Raw genomic sequence first — 18,218 nt, 5'->3', positions numbered from 1 at the left:
GAAGAGGCTGCACAGACATTTGTGGAATGTCTGCCCTCAGGCATTTTCAAGACCTGATGGGCAAAAGCCCTGAGCAACCTGCTCTGAACTCCGTGTTGACCCTGCTTTGAGCAGCACATTGGACCAGTTAACCTCCTTCCAACCTGAGTGATTCAATGGTTCTACAGTCTACTCTCAGATAAAAGGTATCAAGTTCCTTGAAAGCACAAGAAAGAACCCCAGGAGTTTTGCAGAAAGTCTTAAAAATCAGGTTTTTTTAAAAAATAACATCCATGAGGAATTTTGTTCCAAGCACCAGGTTGCACTACTTATGCACAGTGCAATTAAATCAATACTATGACTGAAAACCCTGTAGTAAAAGCACTTTTGTAATAAATTTATGAAGTGCATGCAATTAAAGTTAGCAAAAGACAAAACAAAAAGTATCCACTTCTAGGAAGATCCATTGGAAATAAGTGATGGATTTCCACTGAATTCCTTTTATAAATATCAATAACAGCATAATAATTTACAGGCCACATTAACTGTCTTTCTTCATTATGGGTACTTCTGATTAACAGTGCAACCCTTCTTAAAAACACACATATTGGCTAAAGCAGACAAACCCCACTGCAGCCCAAGGAAGCAGACGCACACACCCACACAGAAAGCACTCTGCAGGTGCAACACATCCTCACCTTGAGGTTGGGTTTTGAGAGAAGTTTCAGCAGTTCTCTGATCTCGCTGCTCAGGGGCTTGCTCTGCAGCTCCTCAGCGAGCTGGGTGGGAGAAGGAACCAACACACAGACCATTAGCAAAGTGCTGTTTTACCCAGCGCATCGGTGACAACCCAGCATCTGTCTTGTTCAAGGTTATTACTATCCAGCGTGTTCAAACAGAAGCCAGCATGAAGAAAAACACCATCAATCACTGCGCTTCTTTTTCTGGCCCTCAGTGGACCAGATTTAAGCCAGGCCTTTTGGCTCAGTTTAACACAAGTAATCATTTTTGGCAAGGGTGCAGCCAGATCACATTCTGATTTATAGCGATGGGGGCAAATCCCAGCACTTCATTTAGGTGAATGGTCCTTTGCGTGCAGACAAAGGACTGCTTGTAAAAATGACTGGATCAAACTTTGACACCGTCTATAAAAAACAGTTTTGAATGAGGTGGTGAAATCCACACTGCTTCCAAAAACCCACAGTAGCTGTGCTGTTTAGGACTGGGATAAAAAAGCAAAGTGCCCCTACAGTGCAAGCAATCTGAACCTTTTATTATGTTTACACATACAGTGGAAGGAGCTTGTTAAACGTGAAGTGGGTTAATCATAATATAGTTTATAACAGGTCAACAGCAATTCAAGCCCCTAAAATGCACGAACTGTGTCCTAACAACAAGATCAGTAATTTATGTTCGGTTATACTACAAAGTTGTGGTTTGGTGAACAATAGAGCAGCAGTCCAACATATCATCCCACAGCTACTTGGCTCACGTCTTGAGTTTTTCTTATCACGACATTCTCAACTAATTTGGACACAAGAGGCATATTTTACTGCAGGATTTGGGACTCAAACTACTTTTCCAGAAGAAGGAAAAGTCAAAACATATTTCACAACACTGAACTTTGGTTTATAATTCTGAAGCTACATGGCTCATAATCTGAAATGTGACTTTAGATAATCACTTATTTTCTTTGCATTAAATCAGTATCATAAAAATGTCTCAAAGAAAGATTGGTTATTTGCAGCAAGTAATTTCATTCATCTACCCTAATTTTAAATTTTTACTTTAATTTTGTATAAATTTTCAAGATAAATGGATAGAAGTATATTTTGTGTAATTATATATAACAGACAATTCTAGAAGCAATTATAGGCATCACACATGGTTTGAATACTTTTTTTTAACCTTCAAATTAATTCAAGGGTAACAGGACTGGAACAAAAATTCAGCACCTACAGTCCCACAGCCTTTTAACCATAATCCATAGATAAAAACATCTACCACATACATCAGTGCTATTCTTAACAATATTTGTGTCTTAATACCGAAAGATTAGAAAACGATCTCTGTAGGAAAGGTCAGAATGAAATACTTCAGGCACATAATGCCAAGTATTGAGGTAATCTGACTGCAATCTAGTCTGCATTTTCCACAGAAAATTTCTGCAAAGCTGAAAACAATCTGTGATAGGAGCAGCAGCAGGTATTCGACACAGGTTTCCTTTGGTTTTCTTTTCATTCTTCAGCTTGTACTTCTCATCACTGGAGATTAAAAGCTATTCATTCCTGTTTCATTGATGAAGACTAGTAATCACTCAGCAAGAATGACTGCTTCAGCACTTCTCTCTTCTGTGCAAGCATCTATAACTTCAGCAGAATTGGCGTTTGCTTTGGTGGTGCAAATGGAAATGCAGGTACATAAGGTTTAGAACAGTGAGAAAGAGAAATAATATTTTGTTATTGCTTAAACAGACTTTGTAATCTCGTAATTTAAAAAATATTTCTTCAGAGATTAAACAATTAAAAATTTGTTTTCACTCATATAGTTTACAAGGTTTATTCCAATGTTTCCATGAAAATCTCAAAGTCACATGTAACACCCCGTGACAGAAGAGGAAGACGAAGACAAAGCCTCGTAGAGAGGAAGGGAGACGAAGCCATGTTTCCAGATTAGCAATCTGAAACTTCTATTGCCAGAAGAGTCTTTCTAATAGTGTAGAGGCCTTACTTGCAGTATATACCTATACTGCCAGCAGTATCTACCTCTACTGCCAGCAGTATCATTTGCACAACATCCAGAGTCCTACATCAGGCAATGCTGCTCCAAAATAAGAGGTAAACAGAAACCCTGATGGAAAATTCAGCCTAAAAGTCACTGGGAGTGCGGAGAGAGAAGGTATGGCAGCTAGAAATATGAAAATATTTAGAAAAGAAGCCTCACCATAATTGTTACCTCTGAAATGGCTTTAAAAATAACACAAGAATGAAAATGCTCTCCTTAAACAGTTTTTAGTTACACTAGCAGCAAGCAGCTCAAATTGGTGTTTTAAATCAAACAAAAAATAGGTATTTGTTAATATCTCCTTCTTTAACTACAGAACAGTTACTATCACTAGAAAAACAAAACATTAATTTCAAGTCTATTGAAATAAAAGAGTGATTTTTATCACCAACATGTTCTTAAATCCCTGAAGCTGACAATTGGTTAGACAAATGTGCCAAAAATTGAATAGCACTTTAATCCTGGAACTTCATGGGTTTTGGAGTTACAAAACCCAGTGCATGTAAATTAAGTTCCTCAAAGTTTGCTGATAACTACTGAAACACAGAAAACCCCGCAGTGTGCTGGCCTGACTTCAGCTGCCAGAGGCCATCCTCATTCTATGGGATGGTGCCCATAAAGGCAGCTGTTCAGCTACGCATAAGCACAAATGAAGAACCAGCAAGAGGACCTTTAAAAAGAAGCTGTGCTCAAAAAGCAGGCAGATATCTAGAGACACTCCTGTGCCAACACATGTACATTTTAAAAATACGACCACATATACATAATAATACATTTGTAGGGTTAAAACCCCCGACCTCTCTCAACTGAAGAGTGACAGACTACTTTGGGGGTTTCCAAAACCATGCATTTTAAATGGGGCTGAACAAAGAAATGAGATTGCTCAGCATTTCTGAAAACATCAAGAACTATGTTTTGCATCCAAAAATAAGAAATTATCCTTATTAAGAATTTTAGCCCAGAGATCCATAACACAAATGTTAACAAGGATTATTAATATGTCACCAAGAACTTAATGAAGAGAATTTCAATGAGCTTTCTAATTTTCAAAATTACTATCAACATTATTCAAAGCTACTTGAAGGTTAAAAAAATATCACTAATATATGCCTGATGTCAAAGCTAATGCATCATTAATATTTGGTATGTTACAGGATATAGCTCTCCTCCTACTGAAATATGATTAAATTACATTATAACCTTTTTTCAATACAATTAAACCTATATGTTTAACTTAGGTTTTCATAAAAATGTTATCATTCTCAATTCGTAACGTCTATTTGTAAAATTTAAAAATCAAAAGCTATTATTTATATAAAAAGATAGTTAAGATTCTAAAACATCTATAAAGTACATGAAGTTTCAAACATGCCATATTTGAAACAGATCCTAATACGTATTGCCTCTCCTAAAAAACAACTCGAGATCATCAACTGCAACAAAGATTTCTGGATTTCACCTAAACCACAGTTTATTAAACATTTCTCTATCCTGGCCTACCTCAGGTTCAGTCATGGTTTATTCAGGTGTGTGCACAATTCATCTGAATCCTAGAATTAACCAAATAGCAGGGAATGGCAGGTTGGATTTTTTTCTTTAAAATGAAAATTACAGTAACAGGAAATTAACTACTCCATCAATGCTGACCACTTTTTCAATGTATTTTTCGGTTATGAAGGTAATTTGGAAAGCTCCAGTATCAATAAATCACTACTGTATTTTTTCCTAAATAGTTTTTGGTGGTTGTTTCGTTTTTTATTTAACAAGCCTCCTTCTTAGCCATTTCACATGCTTCATTTCTGTAGTATTATCTGTCATTTTTCATGTTCTGTCAGCAGTGCTGCTCTCTCATTTGTCTCTGTTTTTCCAAAGCATTCCTCTTGTCTGTGACTTTCTCACAACACGAATAGCTGACAGCTTTTCCCCTCCCGGTAGAGTTCCAACCTGTAATTTCTATTACGTAGTTACTAAAGTAGAACCAGAGGCTATCTAGATGCAATGTTTTTACAACAGGCAAGTGAATAGAAATCAAAGCAATATCAGCAACAAGCCCGGTGATGACAGCACCTTTGGAAACATTTGCAGCTTCTTATGATTTCAGCTCAGAGGATTACATTCTTATGTCTGCACTATGAGGAGTTCTGCTTGCAGACAGGTTTTTGGGAGACTTGGTACCAGTGATCTCAGCAAGGGACACTTACATCATCTGCCAATGCTGCTGCACCATGGAGTATGGGCACCGGGCTCTGTTTTTCATAATAATGCAGTTTTTCATGAATCTGGAAGACAATAGCACAGTTAGATCAGTTTGTTTAGCAGCACAAGAAGTGACACAAAACGACCCAGTTGAGCCAACTGATCTGCTGAGTGACTGTAACTATAGATAAATCCTTGTAGGAACCTACAGGCAGTGATCATATAAATGTAATTCATCATCATCCTCTGCTGAAGTGCTAAGAATATGAAATCAGACGGAAAAAATGCTCAGTATGTAGACCAACCCACAGAAAAACTAAACATTTGTGATTTTTCTCTCCTGGCTTTCTATGTCCATATTTCTAACATATTGCTTTAAGTATCAATTACATTTTATATTGCTGCTGAAAACACAAAGCATAAAGTGTTTATCCCCAAGATGGATATAAAAAACCTTGTAAATTATGATTTATGAAGTGAAATAATAGCCTGCCACCCACATCTTGACAGACAGCTTGGTGGAGGGGTTGCCGTCATTAAAATAATTCAGAAACAAGGGCAAAGTAGTGCTAATACGAATTCTAACACATCTGAAAGAAAAAAAAGCAGTCTTTCAGCAAGTTGAAGTCATTTAGGAACGTTTGAAATATTTAATGGTGAGGTATCAACATTAAAAATGCAATGTGCTTTGATTCCTTTAAAAGTGGAAAGGATATACCACCATTTAAATATCCAGCCTCTTCCCTCCTCCACAAGCCATGCGTTTCAAAATTTAGGTTTTTCCAGTGTGAAAGCTTAAAAGAGCCAAAACATTTTGAACTTCCTAACAAGTTTTTTTGAAGTTATTTCAGAATGGCATCAAATATTAAATATGCAATTTTATTTTCGTGAAGATACACAGATGTACAACTAATTATATTGTGTAATATAGGTGTATATTAATTAAAATGTAAAAAGAGAAGACAACAGTAGACTGAACTGATGCAAACACACCCCATTCTTAGATTTCTACTTTAGTCCCGCTGCTCGGAAGGAGGCATGGACTCCAGATGGTTGGAGGAGTTGCAGAAGGAGCTAAACTCAGGACTTCTGTGCTTAGCAGGGAGGGGAACACAAGGTCTGGCAGAGGCCACGGGGCTCAGGACTTGGCTGGGGAGCCCCTTGTGTCCTTGGGGTACAGGAACCCCGACGATAACTACCCCTCCCTGGTGTGCTGCTGAGGGAGGACAGGGACAGACGCCAGGCAGCAAGGACAGCTGTGAAGAGCAAACCCAGCAGTGGTCTTTGCACACTGGAGATGTTGGAGTTGGCTGCAACGTATCTGCTATGCACCGACTGCTCCCGCCAGCCTTCCCTCCTCTACCACATCTGCTTTTCTCCCTTCACTTTTACCCTGGGCAGCACTTGCTCCTCTCGCTGCCCAGGACCCCCTCAGCCTTCTCCCCTGTCCTTTCTTTTGAATGTAACCTGAACCCCTACTAACCGCACCCATAGCAAGATAATGCCAGGCCAACTGACACTTGCGCTTGCCATGTTTCCTGTCTTCTGTTGTGCTTCACAACACTTCCTAAGTTCATGTCTGGTTTTGCCTTGGACTAGAGGTCCTTTGAAGTAAAGGCCACACAACACTCCATTAATGCAATGCAGCACAGCAAGATGTAAATCTTGATCGATTTCTTCAGCATTTCTGTAATCTTAATCAGATTATTTCTGTACATCGTTGGTTAAAGGATACTGAAGTTCTGAAACATCAAGATGAAGCATGAAGACAAGAGGTGCTCAATTGCTAACTTGTAAAATTATTTGTTCTGAACAGTGAGTATTTGTACCTCATCTGGAAACTAAATGCAAAGCGCTATTATCTCTAGAACATGGGTCTGAATTATACATAGTTTATGTAGACATTGTTTACTCAGCAAAGTAAGACTAATCCATATTGGATGTCACCAAAAGTATAAGTGACTGGAAAACTTCATATTTCTAGCTCAAAAAGCACAGAAACTAAACAAAAGGAGGAGTTGCAGCTCCCTGAGTTTAGCAGAAATTTGTGATGAATTTAGGCTGTGAACTTGAATAACTACAAGGCATAATAAATCAAAATGTCTCAAATCCATCATTTTCTTTGATTTCTTCGGCCAACATCTTGATTTTATCCAGGCTGAGCTTCCGTCAGCTTGGAGGTTAAAAGCAGTCGCCTATGCTACCTCCTACATCCTCAAAGAAAACAGAAGCGCCACTGCCGATGAAGCCATTTTTACCCTGGACAGCCTGCAGGTGTCTTTACCAGCGAAATCAAATACAGAGAAAAAAAAAAGCTGAGATATTCTTGCATAATCCATCCTTGAAAAAATGTTATAAAATTCATGTAAATTCATGCAACAAAAAATGTGGTTTTAAGAGGAGGTACTGTGTAACTTTAACAGGTTATTGGCTCTGCTTATAACCAGCAAATGACTGAAACCAAATTTTTATTTTCCTAACAGTGGATACTGGCACCTGCCTTACCCTCACCACTGGGGCCTGGGTTCATCTCTGCTGCCTCCCAGGGATGACAGAGCACACTTCCAAGCTCACCTGGTGGCATCTGAATTTCCCAGACTCCAGGGCGATGAATGACTGCATTTAAAAAACTACTGTGCACACAGCCAAATGTTTAGGCAACTTCTCCACAATGCTGTCTTTCAGCTAATTAATTTCCCAAATCCAAAATTTGTAAACCATTCTAATATATGCACAACTAGCATCATATTTCCAAAATTCACTTCTTATACAAGTAGAATTTGAAATGTAAGCAATCTAGATTAAGCAACTGCATTGATCAAAATGAAGACCATGTAAGCTGGGCAAACATAGAACTGAAAAGCAAAACAAGACAAGGCGGTGCAAGCATTTTGCCCCTTTGCAAATCTCACTCAGTGAAATTAAACTGTAACAGAAATTAAGACCGTACTGAAACACTTCGAGAGTATGAGATGTACAAGATTGGATTCAAAGTAGGAGGAGAGAGCGCAGTTACCTAGTCAAGTTAAAACATTTCATATTTGCCACCATTTGTTTGAGCTTTATTCTATTTAATACAAAAGGCAAATTTATCTTATATTCTGTGGCTATACTGGATGTCCAGTAACTTTAATACTATTGCCGTCTCTCTGGTAGAAATGTATGGAAGGTATGCAGAGCATAGGACTGTACCACACTTAAAAAATAGAAAATACAGTACATCTGTTTTAAGTTCTTCTGACATTTAAGTATAAAGCTTGAACCTTGAAAATCTCCTCACAGATGAGACTGAGTCTGTTAAAGCAAGAGTTATGTATTGTAAATAAAATATATAAAGCTGTTCTGCTGAACAGATGACTAAGTTGCTGGGGTTTTGTTTTTTGATCTTTTTTTATGACTACTTATCCTGTTCACTGTAGGGTACTCTGGGTAGACTTATGAGGTTCTGCAAAAACTGACAATCTCCCGTGAAGATATGCCCCAAGAGGGAGAAATAATCATTTGCAAATTTATACAATTTTTGGCACATTTGTAGGCGATGGAAATTGTTTTCGGATTTTCCCAGAGAGATAGAATTAAGCTTTCTATAACAAAGTATAGCAGAAATAAGTTTTCTGCAGTGTCTACAGCCTGGATTATATTAAAACCCACAGGGAGCTTTCCAAGTCAAAAAAATGAAAAATCTTAAGCAAAGAATCCTACAAAAATAAGTGTAATTTCTCCTTTTAGATTCCTTAATTTCTGTGTAGAGTTACGATATCAGATGGCTGAAAACAACACAGGTGAATGGGATAAGCATGTACACAGAATAATATCATCCATTTCCAATACCCCAGCTCCTTCTGGAAAGGAATCTCCTTAATACAAGAATAATTTTATTAGTATTTAGTGGACTCTGGTACAGTTGTGTAAGCAAGACTTATACAAAAGGCTCTACAGAACAATAGTACACACCTACAAACTACGTACCTGGCTTCAGAGAGGGCAGCTTGTAACAGTATTACAGTCCAAGGTTTATTAGCAATCTTTTAGAAAGTTATCCACCTATAAAGTGTTCAGAAAATGCAAGATGGATCTCCAAAATGGACTATTTTCATCAAAATACGATAGAATAGAACAGAAGAGACTATTTCAGTTGGAAGATACCTACCTGCTGTATGATTTTACTGAATGAGATACCTCTCGGTAGTAAAGAGTACTGAGATATCTCTCAGTATCTCAGTACAGAGATAAGGTACCTGCAAGATTCAGTTAATTTGTTTAATGCAACAGAACAACTGGCAGTGAGGACCTGATCACTACACCATACGTATTTCCAGGGTTTTACTCTAGACTAGCTTAACCTAGAAAACTAAGTTGAGAAAACAGGAAATTGCTTTAAAAAAATGCACTCCTGATCTGAACTAGACTGCCAATATAAACACACATACCAAGCACCAAGACATGTCTAGAAGACAGGCATTGTGTACAGTGTTGAAGAGAGTCCATAACAGTAGGCAGAACATCTCCCCTGATTGCTCTTTTCATTATGTTCTTCATAATGTATCAACAAGGGGATTGGACTAGATGATCTTTTGAGGTCCCTTCCAATCCCTAACATTCTGTGATTCTGTGAAGGGTCTCTGAAATCAAATCACTGACAAAAGCCATGCAGTTTCTCTACTTACTGGCTTAGTCACTTGCACAGATGTGTAATGAAAGACCCTCTTGTAAGGAGAACCTGTCAACGGCCCAGTAATGTCTCAGGTTCATGTTACATTTTTCGAAAAAGTCTTTAACTCCACTAGTGGCACCACAAACTGAGGAGATGCTGCTACAAAGAGGACCATGTTTACATTAAGAAGCCATAGCAGATGAAGAGAATGGAAAAAGAAACCAAAAGAGAAACTGGTGAAGCAGTAAGTGCTCGCGTTCGCTTCACCTGCAATCTGTGTCTTGCATCTGTAATATCTGGAGCTACAGAAATCATTTCAAGGCACTCAGGACTGGAAAAGACATATCTATGAATAGTTCCAACATTTACACAGTGAGATTTCAAGATGAGAAGTAGGGTCTTCATTTGATCACTAATGGTACTACCTTAACTCTCTTAATTTACTGCCTAAATTGACCACCAACTTTGAGTCAAGGTAAAACAAAGTACTCAGAAGGAAAAAAGAAATGATGGGTTACAATGAAACAAATGAAAATAACCATAAAAACTTTCACAGGCTGTAATTGCATACCATCATCTATGCTGAAATAATATGCACGTTTTCTTGATGTAGAATTTTAATTTAAAGATTATTCAATTCCATCTTTTTCTTCTCCCAGAACCCTACAGTATCAGATGAAAGGAACCAGAATAATTAGCCAATATTTTGCTTTATTTTCATCATTTAGCAGCTGTCTCTAAGCCTATTTACACAGAAATATGGACAAAATACAAACTACTTATTTGTCCCCAAACTTTCCTACGGTACTTATCATTGTAGCTTTGGCACGCTAATGAACTTAAATACACGAACAATTCTGCAGAAATGTGGCATGATGAACACATGAGGGGTAGAAAAACTGAGCAGCAAAACAAATGCCAACTTATTTCAAATACCCAGTGCAATATCTTGGAAATTGACTTTCTCAGAACACATAGAAGTGTTTAAATCCCATTCTATTCAGGCCAATTGCCTTGAATTGCAGTTAGAGGCATAGATTATTGCTAGGAATTTAGCATTATGTATTTTAGAAAAGACAAACAAAATAAAAATGCATAAATCATAGCTAACCACTCAAATTTTGCAAAGATAATTTAATTCCCCATAGTAATATTAAATTGCCTCAAATATAAAGTGACTGCACAGTGCAGAAAGGATTTTGAGAGAATCTTACAGGTATCACAGCAAGCCTCTGAAGACAGAAAAACAGATATTCAGATACCTTGATCCTGGCCCAATTTTCCACAGCAAAAAATTTCATCACAGCAGACGACCAAGTCTCTGTTTCAAGCCTTTGCTCCACAGAGCAGAAGCATTAAGTTCATAAGCAGGCTAACAGCATGGTGATATTTCTGCCTGAGCAGCTACAAGTCAGTAGTCAGAAGTCATTCAGAACTGCAATGTTAGACAACCGTCACAACAGGACTAAAAACTTGCACTAAAATAGAAGCATTATAAGCTTCTTTATCACTATAGCATGAAATTACTTAAAAAATCAGAAAGCCTGCAGACTGGTGTAAAGTGTTGCATTGGGCTTGGCTAGGAGGAAGCTCATCTGCTTTGCAGCGGTCTGTTCGGTGCTGTGGTTTGGATTTGTGACCAAAACAGCGTTGATGACACACCAGTGTTCTTGCGGAGCAGTGCTTGTGCAGCATCAAGGCCTTCTCTGTTCCCGCTCAGCACCTCCAGTGAATAGGCTGGGGTGACCACGAGTCTGCAAGGGGGCACTGCTGGGACAGCTGACCCCAGCTGACCAAAGAGATCTTCCATACCATGTAACCTCATGTTTTTCAAACACAGCCATTGCTTGGGGAATGGATGGGCATTGGTTGGCTGGTGATGAGTGACTGCTTTTGCATCACTTGTTTCCATCCCCCACAAACAGCTAGAAGGGAATAACTAAAAAAGCATTTAAATGCTTTGATGGAAACCCAAAAAGACAGACTCCCTAGCTTGAGCCTTATCTCATCTGTTCCTAAAGGGTATTTTCCTTTTGAGGGCGAGGAGGAAAGTTGTAACTGGAGATGTTAACGCAGTTTGAAAAATAAGGTGTTTCTAGCCCTGATAAAACTCAGTAACAAGTTCATTTAGTGCTCCTTTAAGTAAGCAACTCATTCATAGAAATGAAATGAGGCCCAAGAGCAAACATGATGGGATATAGTTAAATTCTGTCAAGTTTAAAGTGTTATATCCATTGAAGATTAAACCCACTCATGTCAACACTGCAGGGAACGCTTCAGGTATCACAAGAAAGAAGCCAGTTATCAAGATCCTAAAGCTGTAAAAAACAGATGTTATTTCCTGGGTTCATTTTTGTGCTACAGCAGAATACACGAAACAAAAGAAACCACCAACACTCACTCTTTTTTCCAGGTCAAACGTGTACTTGAAGTCCATTATTTGAAAAGAGTGAATAAATAAACATGCATATCGAGACCAAAGTGCTCTGAGACTATCAAAAGCTTTGCAGTTGTGGTAAAAGAAAGCAAACCAAGATCCAAGCATAGAATTATGGCATGATTTGGGTTGGAAGGGACCTTTAAACATCGTCTAGTCCAATCTTCCTTTCATTAGATCAAGTTGCTGAAAGCCCTATCCAACCTGGCCTTGAACACTTCCAATGATGGGGTATCCACAACTTCTCCAGGCAACCTGTGCCACTGTCTCACCATCCACATCGTAAAAACATCTAAATCTACACTAGCATCTGTTCAGCACTTAAATATAAGGTTGCTACGAGTCCAGCATTTCGTGGGATGACACTTCAAAACCATTCTTTACCCACCATTCAGAACGACCCATATTCCAAAGAGAACTCCTCCAGAAATTTCTAATTGCACTGCAATTTCAGAAATAGATTTTCACAACTGTATGCACAATTACAGTAATTTTCTACATTACAAGATGTGGTAATAGCATTATATTAGATCACATTCAGGGGCATTTTTCTTGTCAGGTTACGTTCTGTAAAAATTACACAATGGTGTGCCATCTACAAATTCACAAAGTTATTGGAGTGGCATTATTTTAAATCAGGTGCTATCAATGCAAATCAGCAGCACTGCGTGCAGAGGCCACAGCTTCACCTTATACTATCAGCAAGCCCTTGCTGTTTCAACTTGGATTCAGCAACAACTTGGTTATGGAGCGCTTATGTGTGTGACTGAGCTGTTACAGCAGAAGTGCTCAGGTAACATTGATGGCAATAACATGCGATTAGTGTGAATTAGATTGTTAAAGCAAATAAAAGAAGCACGGCATGCTAGAAATGAAAGCAAGCAACCTCATGCGGGAAGAAGGCAGCTCTTCTCAACTGGCAAAATCAAATGATGTATTGACCTTGTTAAGGACAAAACAGAGCCTTGCTAGAAATCCAGATCATGTGAGTGCTTAGTCGTTCCAACCAAGTAACTAGTTTTTATTGTCCAGCCAAAAAATTCAAGATAGAAAAAATGCCTGTGCACACTGCAGTAAATTGTACAGTAAAATCCTGTTCTCCATGGATTTTTTTTAATCTGTGGTTTCTGAGTTTCCTGCTCGATAATTTAACACTGTGCATAATTATCTCACTTGAGTGTCCTTCAACCCTGATCACCCCTGAGCAGCAGTCTCACAGCAGAAGCAGCTCTGAGACCAGGTCTGGCAAGGTCAGGAGCTCATTGCCAGATCTGATTTTGTCTTAAAGAGATCTAATCAAAGTCTCAGGCCTGTAAGGACATTTCTCTTGGTTTTTTTTTTATTGTAAAATGAAAAAGCACCTCTTCTACTCTTCCTGTATTGAGAAAGCCAAGACAGACATTAAGTGAGCAATTGATGAGCCCTGTGATCGTGCTTCCTGCTTTTGCTCCTCTCTGCCATACACACTGTCTCTGTGTACTGAAATTGCACCTCCTCGTCACATTTATGTTTTATTGGAAAAAGTACTTCTGTAAAGTATCAAGGTACTAAAATTTCTAACAAACACATCCTTCATGAACAATGGGGTATACCTGCAGATCTATGTCTTAAAATATTCCTGATTTCAGAATGTCCTGTATCAATGCTAGCATCACCAATAGCACAGGAAAGAAAATTAGCAAATGCCTCCATTAGGCACACATACTATGCCTTCTCCTTAGCTTAAAAGCAAAGAGAGTCATTAAGATTAAATTTTAAAATTAAATTCATTTGGAACATTTTAGAGCAACAGCAGTAGCACCACGAACCAGTTCTCCTAATCTGCAGAGCAACTTGTAAGTGAGCAGTTGTTCACCTGTCAATAAGATTTAAATGCAGAAAAAATACACCTGACAGGGAGGACTGTGAGGTTGTTTTTATTATCCATTTTGAGAAGAGACAAGAACAGATAAGAAAGGAGAGGTGTAAGTGCAGTTAATTGTGGGATCAGTGACACCCAAGTTGAGCAGCAACATTTAGTCCAGACGCAGTCATTTTAAAGCAAAAGTTCTAGAGTATGAGCCTTCTATAACATGGTGAGCAACCAATTTCCTGCTCCATCACCACCTTCCTGAATGACAGCCCATCCATTCTTTATTTGTAAAATGGAAAAGTACCATTTCCTTGCTTAACGTGTGGTTAAAAACAAGACCAGGTAAGTACCTTGAAAATAGCATGCAACATACTTGAATTCCTTTGGGTGGAACTTGTTGGGGCAGCTGATGAAGACCAGACACCTTCATCAGGAAGGAAGGTAACAAATGCATCCTGAAGCGTTTGTTTAATGTGGAAATTTGAGGAACACAACCTCTCTAAATGCACATACAGAAACTGAACAGAACAGTCTGAGAAAATGAGAGAGGCCATAGAGACAGTGGCAATGCCCCATCCAACCCCTTCTGCCCATAGCTGCCACAAGAAGTAAGTTATACAGATTTCCAGTGATACAAAGTGCTCCAGGTAAGGCTTGGTCCTGAAGTGGTTTTCTGGCAGCAGTCCTTTGTAAGCATCCCTCTCTGCTTTTTGTTTTGTTTTGTTTTGTTTTGTTGGGGTTTTTGTTTGTTTGTTTGCTTGCTTGTTTTTGTTCTGTTTTTTTTTCCTCACTTGTGGAATTTCTACTTAAGTAGTGGCCTTACCTACAATCTGCCTATGTTCAATACACTTTTACCTTAACTACTGATAATCCACAGCATGCCATCTAGTTGTTAAACAGTTGTTAATAATTATTCAAGTAAGACACTAAAGCTATTAGAAGGTTAAAGATTAAAACAGTAAATAAATGAAATGTTCATTTCCTTATCCATTCCCATTTAAAGACTATTCTAACAGGCTTATTTGTGATTATAACCCCTTTATAGCTTACCTTGTGAGATGCTGCCCTTTTGCTTCCTTCATTTTTAAAAGCTCTTTTCTTTAAATTATATTTTAATACCTCTGAGGTTTATTTTATTTAGCCTATATCACAAAAAAGAGAAAGGACTTGAGAATAAAAAAAAAATCTGGTCTGAATGAATATGAAAGCATATGGTAATAAGACTAATGTATTAGCTATTTTATTTTTGCAATGTTAAGCAAAACAGATTAAATACTGGCTACAAACCCAGTTATTCCTTGCAGAGTTCCTAAAACGTTTATTTTTCTGTAAGAAACACTTTTCACTTTGAATTCATTGTTCCTTATACAATAAAATAAAGCTGCTATTATATGAGATTTCACAGACTTCATTCAAGTGCACTTTTTTCAGTAATAAGAAAAGGTTTTGATGATTTTGCTTATAGGAAGAGGGTCCCTAGGCAGACAGAGGAAGTTCAGACCAAAGCCAAACAAGTTGCATTTGCTCCAAAATAAATTTCCCTGCCCCTTTAGAGCCAAACAGCCTACATGGCTACTGTATACAGTATTTTCAACATTGTTTTTCTGTACTTTTAACCCCATTTCCAAAGGAAGGAGCATCAGAACAATTCCAAATGTGAATGAAACCACTCTCTTGTGCGAGCTGAGGACATGAAGTCCTTGAACAAAAAGAACAACATCAAAAATTTTCCTTTGAAACAAGCAGTCTTCAAACTGGAGTCCATGGATACGGAAAGATCCCTACAGTTTTAACACACCCTCCTTCACAAATGCCTTTTCAAATAAAACAAAATCTAAGCAGTAAACCCATCACGTATCAGTCTGAATTTGCTAAAATGAAAGTATAGCAACTCTTTTCTCCAAAAGCACACACTGACCTATATAAAAACATCCTAAATTTGGTAGAAGTTCGAAGAATATTTTCAGAAGAGCAAAACTGAACTCAGGATACCAGGTCACAAACTGCTCTTTCCAATTTATGGCTCTTCACCTTTCTGTCTATACACTCCCACTCAGTGGCAATATTAATCCTAAATTTTTTGCTATTCCAGCTACTGATAGTGAGATACACCTAATGAATTGCAGTATTTTCCTGAAATAATCACCATATAAACAATGTGACTTTCTAAGTTGATTTTTAAATATGCTTAAGGAATACTTGATGCAAGCAAGAAAGGAGTTGCAACTCCCACTGAAGCCCTTCAGATTTGAGAGTATTCAGTAAAGCTGCACGGTTGTAATTAAATACAGATGGAAACAATCCTTGCTGCAACGATCAAACAGCTGATGTTTTACAATCATTCTAGATATAAAACCTGAGGAAAAACTTAATTCAAGACACTAATGAACTTAGGTTGATCAGAAAAAAATATATACACCTCTACAGTATTTTAATCCCAAATTCCAACAATAAACTTGCTTTTTCTTTCTCCCTTTAAGGAAATCTTCCATTTTTCCCCACTTAAATGTTCTGTTGATATTTCCTTTTCAAGTATCATCTGACTCTGTCTGTAAGTAATGCAACAAGACTCAGATTTTAAGAAATGTCTAAGTTTCTTTAACCTTTATGCAAGCCTTTTTACACAGCACAACTATAATGTTACTGTTTTATACAGCAAAAGTGTTTCTCCATTTGGAGTTTGATACTTTAGTGATCTTTATAAATTTGAGAGGATTATTTTTTTCTTAGAAAAGTCAGCTTTCTGTACTACTGCAGAAAAACATAACCATTCTTGCTCTGATCATATTTGAACATTTCAAAGCAAAAAAAAATATCCTAAAGAGATAAAAATAATTATACTACTAAACATGAGCTGAAAAAGGAAAGCAACAGACTGGACGCAGTGCGAATGTAAAGAACGAAGGCCATGTCAAGAGCCGACTGACTGGGTTTTGGGAGCTATCATTATCCAAAGTCCTTCTAAGCACAACATATACCTGCAACAACCGGCATCTTACTGCTGACACATCTAGGAAAACTGCAATCCTGAGCATTTTACAACTTGTGATTCAATTTGATTATCTAATTCAGCAATTAAAAAAAATAATATTCCATTATTTCCCCACTGCTTTATGCGAGTATGTTGATTAGCAAAGAAAGAGCTATAAAGTGAATTCAGACACAAATTTACAGTACTTTTTCTGCCAATACTAATACTCATTCATGTTAAATTATTCCCAGAGTCTGAATTAGAGGACTGAAGAGGTAAATTGCTAAGAATCTGGAGATAGCACTTTAAAAAAAACCCTAAATTAAATTAAAATAGCACTTTCCCAAATAAAGAAGCTATCAGGACATGTTTTAAATGAACAATTGTAGGGTCCTGCTTTGTCAAATAAATATAGCTGAAGAAGCTTTAAAGTGAGACAGAACTGAAAGATGAGAGCTGTCTTTGGAAATCTGCTAAGCACGGAAAGAAGCGCGGCACAGTAAGAGCAGGTAGTCTCACATTCACTGCAAATAGGCTTTCCTGAAGTTCAAGATTTCATTTAGATGCTAGAAACAAAACAAATATGTGCCTAGATTTTATACTTTTCTCAATAAATGCCTTGTCCGTTCCTTCAGAAAACACAAAAACATTATATAAACATTAAAAAGTTCTCATTTGTCCACAAGTATATTTCACTTGTAAACAATTTGCTTTGTAATCTTCTTTTCTTCTCATAGTACTGTTTTAAAACACTCATCACAAATTTGAATCGAGGTCTTTACTTTTACATCATTATACAGAACCTTTTTTTTTTCCAAAAGTGATTTCCACTGTTATGTTAACCATATAAATCCAAGGGAAAGAACTTTCTTGAACCCTGCTCACTAAGTAAACAGATTTCTAACATGAACAAAAGCAAACTGCTTTTCTCGTTGCCAGACATTTTTTTTTTCTACCAAACTCCTTTCTCTGCATAGCTAAGATTTTCCAGAAACACCGCTTAAACACTAATTAAAGAAAATAAATAAAAAACTAGGATTTGCTGCATACAGACTAACCTTGGCATAGACTTGTGCTTTTTCACTTACACCATTCAGGCAGAGCCTGCTAAATTTAAATCATGAAGAACTTGGTTTATTCCTGCTTAGTACAGTAAACACCATCCTTACAGTCTCTACTCAATGCACGGTAGTCCACAGTCCAATTCAATTCACGTTCCCTGAGTTCTTAATAATAGTGAGGAGATAATTTCTGTACAGCTCAATGATGCAGAATTAACTCACTGAAAACCCAAAATTTAATTGCAGACAGGAACATCTATCCCTTTGAGCTAAAATTTTATATA

The 18,218-nt window shown here is 37.5% G+C and overlaps 1 protein-coding gene across 1 annotated transcript in view; it reads right to left on the bottom strand.

The window, feature by feature from the left end:
- The window catches only part of MPP7 (membrane protein, palmitoylated 7 (MAGUK p55 subfamily member 7)), a 68,342-nt gene extending 58,554 nt beyond the window's left edge, over nucleotides 1–9,788 (bottom strand). Inside the window, exons 1-3 of the mRNA XM_010190433.1 lie at nucleotides 9,717–9,788; nucleotides 4,965–5,042; nucleotides 678–758 (exon numbers count right to left, since the gene is read on the bottom strand). Coding sequence (XP_010188735.1) covers nucleotides 678–758; nucleotides 4,965–5,042; nucleotides 9,717–9,788 — 231 coding nt within the window. The remainder of the gene's footprint in view (nucleotides 1–677; nucleotides 759–4,964; nucleotides 5,043–9,716) is intronic.
- Nucleotides 9,789–18,218: the final 8,430 nt, after the last annotated feature.

The sequence above is a fragment of the Mesitornis unicolor genome, unplaced genomic scaffold, assembly GCF_000695765.1.
Source record: "Mesitornis unicolor isolate BGI_N332 unplaced genomic scaffold, ASM69576v1 scaffold10708, whole genome shotgun sequence".
Taxonomy (NCBI): Eukaryota; Metazoa; Chordata; class Aves; order Mesitornithiformes; family Mesitornithidae; genus Mesitornis; species Mesitornis unicolor.
This window is presented reverse-complemented; position numbering and strand designations above follow the sequence as displayed.